Genomic DNA, 10524 nt, shown 5'->3' with positions numbered 1-10524 from the left:
AGAAGCTCTCAGGCCCAACGGTCATCCTTGCGGTTGTCCTGTGGCTTTAAGTCCACCCAGCGTGGACACCCGGAGAAGAAGAAGAAGATAGCCAACTGTTCTATCGTAGTTCTGTGTACTTCGAGAGTGATTCAGTTCAAGTAAGAAACGAGAGAGCCGCCCATAAATGGTGCTTACTTCAAATTTGTCCTTCGTTGAGAAACCAACGATAATAAAGTGTATAACTCCTAAAACATCAACGTTCAACATTCAACTTCATAGTTTTAATTAATTTTCAACAGAAAATAAAAAGCTCATCATTGCATAATTTTTCCTTCATATCGAATTCAACTATTAAATACAACGCGTGTGTTGTTGAAAGATCTACATTTTAGTCCCAAATGATATTAAAGGTTAGTTTCCATTCCTAACCTAACCTAACCTCATAGTGGCAAAGCAGAGAGTTTTTTAGACTCTCCCTCAAGTTCATTTTTGAGTCCTATAAGTAGACCAATAAAGTATCCTGGATACCAGCATTATCATACATAAGAAATTGGTTCAAATCTTGAGTAAATGAGGAAATTAAAAATGAACTGATTCTAAAAAAGCTCTGGTTTGCCACTATGCCTAACCTCTTCAGCCATGGTCAGGAAGATGTGCCAGGTGCGCGGGAATTTATTTTTTCATTTAACGACCTGCACGGTGTGCCATACTATGTTGGTAAAAAAATGCGCCGTGCGCCGTACTTTAGAAAGCTAAAATAGTTCTACTATTTTAGTCGACAATATACACGAGTATATTGACTACGCAAGTCGAACTGACAATAATAAAATGTAAGACATGTCAGGGTTACTTCTGACTCTTCCGGTTGTCTGCCTTGTCGGATACGGAACGTACGGTAATCGTAAACTGCGGCTGTTATACATACAAAATGTAAACAGATGGGATGGTGTTCAGTGTTGCCATATGACTTTGGAGAAAATTTCTTCTAAAATAAAGATGGCCGGGATTGCGTGAACACGTGCGCAAAGATAATCAATTTTCATTACATTGCGCCAACTGTGCACAGCAATAGCTTAAAAAAAGTAAAAATGCGCAGGAAAATTCACAGAAAACATACATCATCCTGAGTGTGCCACTGTGCAGAGAGTGAACGAAGATTTAAAGACCTACGGTGACGCATTATTGGCAAAATTTTCGCCTTCAGAAGATCTTGCCGACACATTTAGATTGAAATTCTTGCATTTAATATATTTCTCTGTCTTCAGCCAACTATTTAGAAAAAAAGTAAGGTTTCCGGTACGTTGGATGGATTACGATGCAGCAAAGCTTGTCCGGAAATCAGTTGCGATGAGTTCCCGCAAAAAATGTAAACAACATTTTTTTGATTGTGTAGTTTCGGTCGCATTAGAGCAGTCAGACTGCTTTATTACTTGTTCAGTTGACACTTGCTGTACAACCGGACTGTTTTTAGGGTAAAATTAGTTATTTGGGGTAACACGTGCATGATGCAACCTTGTAATAAGTTCGTGGCTTGTAAATAGTTCGTCATTACTCAGTCTCAGCTTAAATGGCTTTTCATTAAAAATTACTTGGCGACGCATCTTTAAAATGGCCGGCGACGCTTTGGGCTTAAAAATCCATATATTGCTGACGCTGCATCCACCCTCTGCATAGTGGTGAGTGTGGAACCTCCGGCCTCTGCTGCAATAATCCGTTCCCTTAGCTGTGGTAGGGTGTGAGGGCGACTTCCGAACACCTTCTCATTTAGATGTCCCCAAAGAAAGAAATGGCAAATGCTCAAATCAAGTGACCTCACAGGCCAGTGTAAATCACCCCTCAGAGACACCAGACCTCTGGGAAACATGTGTTTCAAAACATTGGGTGACATTCGGGCTGTGTGAGCTGTGCTGTAGCCCCACCCTGCTGGAACCACATGTCTTCCAATGCTTCATTTTTAAAAATGTTTTCCATCATGGGCTGCAAGACATTTTGCAACATTGCAGCATAGCGATCGGAATTCACTATCACGGTTACTCCCTCCTCCGAAAATGACTCCAACAGTGTGTTGGTGTTGCAGCTAATAGCCCCATCTTCCAGATATTGTTTTCAAAACATAACTATTCTAAATGGTATGTTATGCTAACTTTTAGGAAAATAAACTTTCTTCTTTGTGTACCTCCATTACTCTTTTATTTTACCTCAACACTGCTCAATCTTGTGCACATGTTTATTTCAAACAGTATTAGATTTTCTCATAACTTAAGTCTTGTTTCAAGACGTATGAGGTTTGTTTGGTTATCGTTCAGTTTACGTTTAGTATTGGTTTATTGGTCTGAATTAAATGGGAACAGTGCAGTCAGTCACTCAGTCACTACTAGTCGCAGTGTATAAAGGGTAGAGTCTGGTAGATTTATAGGACATAAAACTAGTAGATCTATTGATAGTGATGTGCACTGTGCTATCAGCTACAGTCACTACTAGTCGGTGTGTATAGAGGGTAGAGCCTGGTAGATTTTTAGGACATAAAACTAGTGGATCTATTGATAGTGCTGTGCACTGTGCTATCAGCTACCTATCTGTTATTTGACTCTTCAATGTTTAGAAGATCTGCATTCCTGAAGTGTTTTTGTATATTGAAGCCAGTTAAATGGTCAATATTTAGCTTATTACCTTGCTCCATACAAACTTTACAAAGCTAATGAATAGACATAGTACCAATCCAATAATTGTTTACCCAAAAATCCCTAAGTGGTAAACACTACCTTGGCCTGTTGGCCATTATTGAAGGCAATAAGTGCCCTTTTTAGCCATCCATTATGATCCATATACTGTTATTGCTAGTAGGCTAATTGCAACATAAAAAATAACACATCAAAAAGACAAAAAAAGTTGAATAAGTCAAAAAAATCAAATAAGTAAAAAAAATCATGAAAAAATAAAAAAAATCATTGATTTTTTATTTTTTTCATTTTTTTAAAAAAATAAAAAAAAATCGCCAACCCTGCTTGAAAGCATCCCTATCAATCAATCACAGCTAGAAAGCAGATAACATTACAATTCCATTATCCAACTACAGCTGGAAAGCTGAAAGGGGCTAAAATCACAATCCTATCAACCAATCACAGATGGAATTCTGGAAAGGGATAGGATATGTAAATAATGGACTGAAAGTGTAAAGTTCCTGGCCTTTCCAAGCTTTCAGGTCCTGCTTTCCAATATGCTATGTGTACTAGTTAAGTTATTATCCCTCTAGAATTCCACACTGTCAGCACCCTTATTGTTACTATTGAAGTTACAAGCAGGCAGTTGATCTTTTATATAGAGGCATGCCGTGCCTGGAAAGATATGGCGGCCTGCCAATAAAAATGGAAATGCCTTACTCAAACTGTTCTTTCAGGGTTTGATTGATTTCAAGACAGATTTCAATGAAGGGAAATGCAACCATTGTCCCAAAGTGCTGGTGACTTTGAGGAAGACGAGTCTCAATCTTTGCTTTCTTCTGCCCATCCTGAAATTGATTTCCCATCAAGACGTTCAAGCAAGAGGTATTCAAGATTTTCTTGCTACTGGAGATCATTCTGTTTGAGGTGAGATGTAGGTCTTGAGTAAAGCTATTTTTTTACTGCATTGATTATTTATTATTTGTAAATAATCTCAATATTATATAATGTTACATATTACATTACTGATTTTGAAAACTTGGATGAGTTAATAAAGTATAAATTTTTTTCATATGTGATTGGGAAAATTACTGGTACCATTCCTTCTGATATTTTTGGAAGCCTGTATTTACACTTTACTCAACGAACAGAAGGCTCCTAAAAAATTCTTGCAAATCCACAATGCCTAAACCATAGTTGCCTTTTCTTTGTAATATATATTTTCTATATTTCAATTTATGAATTATGTCCTATTATGTGTACTTCAGTATAATCATAAAATAGACACAAATAGGAAAAATTTTTACTCATCAATCAATGTTGGTTTTTGAAGAGATGCAGACTATCAATATAGGTAGTAAAAAGGTATATGCATAGGTATATGTAATCTGTTTTTCTATTTGATAACATGAAAACTTCAACATCCCAAGGGATGTAATTGATAAAAAATGAAAAAAATATGTTAACATATATCGGCCTGTATGTAGAGTTAAGTATAATGATAACATCAAAACTTCAACATCCCAAGGGATGTAATTGATAAAAAATGAAAAAAAAATATGTTAACATATATCGGCCTGTATGTAGAGTTAAGTATAATGCCTCCTCCAAGACTTGGGCTGCAGCCTGCAGTCAAACTAATTTAAAATAGTTGATAAATTTAACGTACTTTTTTCATCGTTCATATCACATTTATAAATAGCTAGCCACTTCTTTCTGTATAAAGTATGTGAACACTTAGACAAGATGAACAAAGTAGAAGTATAGATGATCAAACTAAGTAGAAGTCTGGATGATCGAACTAAGTAGAAGTATAGATGATGATCGAACTAAGTAGCAGTGTAGATTATCAAACTAATGTCATCTCTATTAACTCTTCATAAACTAGTATCACATCTATTGTTAACCTTTGTTTGTATAAAAAAAATATATCATTACTCACTGCAGTGAGTGACAGAGTGCATTTTCTTGTTGCAGTGTACGTATCATGGATACTCAGCAACGTGAAGTCACGGACAGACAGATGGACGAACAGACATGACGATCACAATAGCGCCTTTTTTCATAAATGATAAATGTGCTAAAAATGGTTTTCCAGCATCCCTTGCTGTGTTGCAGGTTGTGCTGCCCCTGTGCCATGTGGGGCTGCTGTAGAAGAGGTGAGCTCAGTGCTCGCACTGTGCGTCTTGGAGTGCCTGACCCCTCAGTGCACTATCCCCCCAACACTGTCAGGAACCAAAAGTACAATGTCATCACTTTCATACCTATGGTGAGTCATGCATAACATTCATCCTTGTGGATGTTTTCATGTGGATGTTGATTTTTTTATAAAAAATCATGATTTTTCAGGTCATCTCATTCAATTCATTGAGAATAGTAAAATTGAATAGCAGTCACTTTAAGGCTATTGTGTAATATGAGGGGGGAGCCAAAAGAAAGTGGACTAAATTTTTAAATTCATTTATTTATCCAAAATCTTCTTTTAGAACTTGTTGGAGTGAACTATATGTTATTTGAGACAGTTCCACAAGCTTTTTAATAGTTATACTTTGATCTTCATGGATTAGGTCCCTAATATTCTAAACTTTTCTTCAGTGCGGTAAGTGGTATGATGACCGGAGCACGGTTGGTGGTCAATTGACATCCAATCAATTGACCACCAAGATGATTGGGGGTATCCACCAGGGGATATGTTTGATTGATTATCCCCATTGTGGATATGATTGATTAATCATATCCCCTGTTTGATGTGGGAAAACCACTAAAAAACTTGCAGTCTCCCCATAGCATCATCCTTGTAGGCTGTCTAGCATTTCCTTCCCAGATTTTCACATAAGAAAGCAAAATTTGATGGCAGCACTTTGCACACAATAATCAGTCGTGATCAAAAATGATGAGTACCTTACGCGAAAGAAGAGTCAAAAAAAAGTTTGCAATAATGGAACACAGCCGTCTACACTGTTGGAAAAAACGTTGAAAAAACGGTCCCACCGGCGTTCTAGTGGCCGGTTGCTCCGTGAAAATAAACTGTTTCATCGTTTTTATCAGATGTTTTACGGATTTCTAGTGATAAATTAAAATAAAAACGGTGACACGTTGTTTCTTTTCACGTGCCGACCGGCCACTGAAACGCCGGTAATGCCGTTAACGGTAATTTTTCTAACAGTGTAGGGTAGCAATGCATGGCACACTAACTGATGAATGTCATCAGCATATGCACATACAGGGAGGATGTGGTACTGTTAAAACTGTGCCCACCACACAGGCAGTCTGTTTTTTTTTTGTTTTCTTTTTGGGGGAGGGGGTGTTTGACATATTTGGCGAAAATAGATTTTCTGTGAATTACTTGCTTTAAATAACATCAGCTTCTCACATGTAATTTTTAATATAACCTTGTTAAGTTTAAAAATAGTCTCAAGATATATAGTTTTTACATTAACCTAGACTTTTTTATAAACCAACTCTTTTATTGTCAAGCAGTTCAAAAGAAGCAATCTCATCTTGCTGTATTGGTAAGACAGTTGTTAAGCAATGATTTGGTAACTGTATATCTCATGTGACAGGTGCTGTTCGAACAGTTCAAGTTCTTCCTGAACCTCTACTTCTTGGTTATGGCTTGTTCCCAGTTCATCCCAGAGCTGCGCATTGGTTATCTCTACACTTACTGGGGCCCTCTTGTGAGTATACACTTACTGGGGTCCTCTTGTGAGTATCTCTACACTTACTGGGGCCCTCTTGTGAGTATCTCAAAATTTATATACGGAAATGCTTTTTGCCTCGCCCTACAAATATTTTTTAATGGGTGGAGCTACAAAAAGAAGATTTTACGCTAGTAAATATCCCCACAACTTGTCTGGATCTTCACAAGTTTTAACCACAAGTTTAACATTTAGTTTAACATACAAGTTTAACATTTAAACATGAGGACTAGAGGGAGACTAAAATAGTATCGTATTTTACATTGTAAAATAGTAGGTATCTTATTTTACATTGAAGAATAGTATCTTATTTTACATTGTAAAATAGTATCTTATTTTACATTGTAAAATAGTATCTTATTTTACATTGAAGAATAGTATCTTATTTCACATTGAAGAATAGTATCTTATTTTACATTGTAAAATAGTATCTTATTTTACATTGAAGAATAGTATCTTATTTTACAATGTAAAATAGTATCTTATTTTACATTGAAGAAGTAAAGCCATACGCAGCAGCTGAGTAAACTGAGTTGAAATGTTGAGTTCCATCGAAATTATTTGTATGTGTTGGAGTCAATAACCAAACATATTATTAACATATTAATTATTATGTTAATTAATTATTAACATATTATATTATTATATTATTCCCATGTGTGCTTGTACTTTTTATCACTTCAGAATTTCATTCTGCTTGCAGTCCAGCTTTATTAAAATAAATAATATCAATATTTAATATTTATAAGAATATTTTATATTAATATTTAAATAAATAAATAAATATTTATTTAATTATATGACTTACATCGGCAAGTGTACAGTTTTAATTATTAACTCAATAACAGCTGTAAAATTAGTATAGAATGTAAGTATTATGATCAAGTCGCAAATTTACCAGGAATTAGTTACCTAAACATTTAGTAGCCTAAAATTCACTTTTAAACAATTCACCTAAACTTGAGAACATTAGAACTAAAATTTATAAAAAATAAAACAAATAAAAATGAGATAACACGTGGAGAAGGTACTATCTATTTGCATTTGTAGAGGATAGGAACTGAATGCGGCATTTAAACTGGGCTTCTGTTTGAAAATATATACTATATATAATATATAATATAAATATATACTATATATAATATATATAATGATTCTCTAATTAGTAGGTCAGGTTGTGGAGGCTACTAATTGTTTGTACCTGTGTTCGAGGTTTTGAACTGACGATGGAGCTGGACTCCGAAACGTTTTCTCTTATAAGAAATGGCGAACTTTTTGGCTATTTTCTTTACTTTTAAATTAAAGTATGGAATGTTATTAAGTATTAAATTAAATTAAAGTATAGAATGTTGTCAATAAATTGACCAGTTCTGAGAACCCGAGGACAGAAAAAGCTTGGAGACTAACATTTTACATCAAATTCCCTATTATGCTACTTAAGAAATGCAATGTCTTTAATTTGTTTAATAGATTTTATGTCGTGCACATCTGATGGCATGTTTGAATGGTTAATATTACTTCTTCATCTAGGTTCTAAATTTTCATAATCATAATAAAAAAGTTCCATAATACTCTTGTTATCTTATTATTTACATACATTTATCGTGTTGCAGGGTTTTGTGTTGATAATTAAGATGATCCGCGAGGCTCTGTGTGTTCCATAATGCTCTTGTTGCTCTTTTTACTTGTTATCTTATTATTTACGTACATTTTGCCGTACTCTTTTTACTTATCTTATTATTTACATACATTTTTTCCGTGTTGCAGGGTTTTGTGTTGATAATTACGATGATCCGCGAGGCTGTGGACGACATCAGGCGCTGGCGTCTCTTAATAAAAAAATTCCATAATTCTCTTGTTACTCTTTTTACTTGTTATCTTGTTGATATTTACGTATATTTGCCGTGTTGCAGGGTTTTGTGTTGATAATTACGATGATACGCAAGGCTGTGTGTGTTCCATAATGCTCTTGTTAGGTACTCTTGTTACTTATCTTGTTGATATTTACATACATTTATCGTATTGCAGGGTTTTGTGTTGATAATTACGATGATCCGCGAGGCTGTGGACGACATCAGGCGCTGGCGTCGTGACCAGGAGGTCAACGGACAGGTGTACCGCAAGCTCGTGTCGCCCACCGCCGTCCACAGGAAGCGCGTGGGCGCCAGGGGCGGCAGCATGACGGGGGACGGCGGCACCACGGCCGTCACCAGCGCTAACATCAAAGTCGGCGACCTCATCTTTGTTGAAAAGGTTTAAAACATTTTATTTGGTCTAATGTTCGTCGAGAAGATTTAAAATGCTAATGTTATCGTTGTATAGTTCTAAATGAGGTTCATCAATGGACTGAAAAGTTTAAGACGTGCGTAAATGTAAAAGAAATCTTCATTGAGAAGGTTTAAATCAAACATTTTATTTGGTCTAATGTTATCTTGGTTTAGTTCAAAATTAGATTAATCACTAAAAAGTTGATGACGTGCATAAATGTAATGGAAATCTTCGTGGAGAAGGTTTAAAATATTTTATTTGGTCTAATGTTATCTTGGTTTAGTTCAAAATGAGATTGATCAATGAATTGAAAAATTGAAGACTTGGGCTAATGTTATCCTGGTTTAGTTCAAAAGAAGATTAGTCAATGGACTAAAAAGTTGATGACGTGCATAAATCTACTAAAAATCTTCGTCGAGAGGGTTTAAAACATTTTAATTGGTCTGATGTTATCCTGGTTTAGTTCAAAGTGATTAGTCAATGGAATGAGAAGTTGAAGATGTGCAGAAATTCAATAGAAATTTTTATCCAGAAGGTTTTAAACATTTTACTTGGTCTGATGTTATCTTGGTTTAGTTCAAAGTTATTAATTGATGGACTAAAAAGTTGAAGACGTGTTGAAATTTAATAGAAAAACTTTGAATCCACAGAGGTCGAATGTAAATTGTTCAAGGTCATCTAACCTTACTATCATTTATTGAAATGAAAAGTGGCTTTTCTTAATGGGGCCAGAAATAACTAATTCCGGCAATAGCTGACTTGAATCACTGATTAGTTTTCACTTACGGAAACTGAAGGATAGAATAGAAGTGTCGGCACTGAAGAAATAGGCCCATGGCCTGTTGCCGATTCTTGTTCATAGAATATAATAGAAGTGTCGGCACTGAAGAAATAGGCCCATGGCCTGTTGCCGATTCTTGTACTTTTCGTGACTTGATTCCAGCTGCAATGATTAATTTTATGGATCATTTTTGTTTTAGGATCCACACAGAGTGAGACGAACTTGCGTGCCCAGGTTTAATAAAATTTACCGTTTTGAAACATTTATTAAAGAACAAACTCGGCGGTAAAAAGTAAGAATTGAAATGAAAAGGAACCAAAGGAAATTCATTTGGTAATCTGAACTCTGAATAAACGGAGCACAGAACCCGCGTGATAAGTAATGGCTTGTCTCGTGGTGGGCTCCATACAAAGAAATAAAGCCTTTTTTCTTTTCAATGCTGTATTACCTATTTCAAACCTATCTCTAATTATTTTATATTAGAACAGAAACACGAAACATTAACAGATTCAGAACAATATTATCATAACTCTGAAATATTATTATGCAGAACAATATTATCATTACTCTGAGCCTTACCTCCGCAGCTGCTGAGTTTAATTACTATATATTATTTATTAAATGTTCTAATTAAATGCTACACGTAGGAAGATGTACATTCCCGGAGTATGTTTGACTAATAATGCATTACTATATGAAGCAAAACTATCACTATTACATTCACGAATTAACTTTAAACCATTACATTCACGAATTAACTTTAAACCAATAATGCATTCTACGTAGCAAAAACATCACTATTACATTCACAGACTAACTTCAACCCATAATGCACTATATATGGCAAAAATGTCACTAAACTCTTGTTGTTCAGGACCAGCGTGTGCCGGCGGACATGGTATTCCTACGGATAACTATTTAGCAAAAATCTCACTAAACTCTTGTTGTTCAGGACCAGCGTGTACCGGCTGACATGGTATTCCTACGGATAACTATTTAGCAAAAATCTCACTAAACTCTTGTTGTTCAGGACCAGCGTGTACCGGCTGACATGGTATTCCTACGGATAACTATTTAGCAAAAATCTCACTAAACTCTTGTTGTTCAGGACCAGCGTGTGCCGGCTGACATGGTA

At 35.5% G+C, this 10524-nt stretch overlaps 1 protein-coding gene across 1 annotated transcript in view; it reads left to right on the top strand.

Moving 5' to 3' along the window:
- Positions 1 to 3379: 3379 nt before the first annotated feature.
- Positions 3380 to 10524, top strand: part of LOC108681626 (probable phospholipid-transporting ATPase IIA) — a gene marked incomplete in the record, with an annotated part of 24030 nt that continues 16885 nt past the window's right edge. Inside the window, 4 exon segments of the mRNA XM_018170677.2 lie at positions 3380 to 3569; positions 4761 to 4911; positions 6206 to 6319; positions 8369 to 8583. Of these exon segments, the coding sequence (XP_018026166.1) occupies positions 3418 to 3569; positions 4761 to 4911; positions 6206 to 6319; positions 8369 to 8583 (632 nt within the window).

Source organism: Hyalella azteca, unplaced genomic scaffold (genome assembly GCF_000764305.2).
Source record: "Hyalella azteca isolate HAZT.00-mixed unplaced genomic scaffold, Hazt_2.0.2 contig16374, whole genome shotgun sequence".
In the NCBI taxonomy this organism is placed as follows: Eukaryota; Metazoa; Arthropoda; class Malacostraca; order Amphipoda; family Hyalellidae; genus Hyalella; species Hyalella azteca.
The sequence above is the reverse complement of the archived record's forward strand: the minus strand, read 5'-3'. Positions and strand labels throughout refer to the sequence as shown.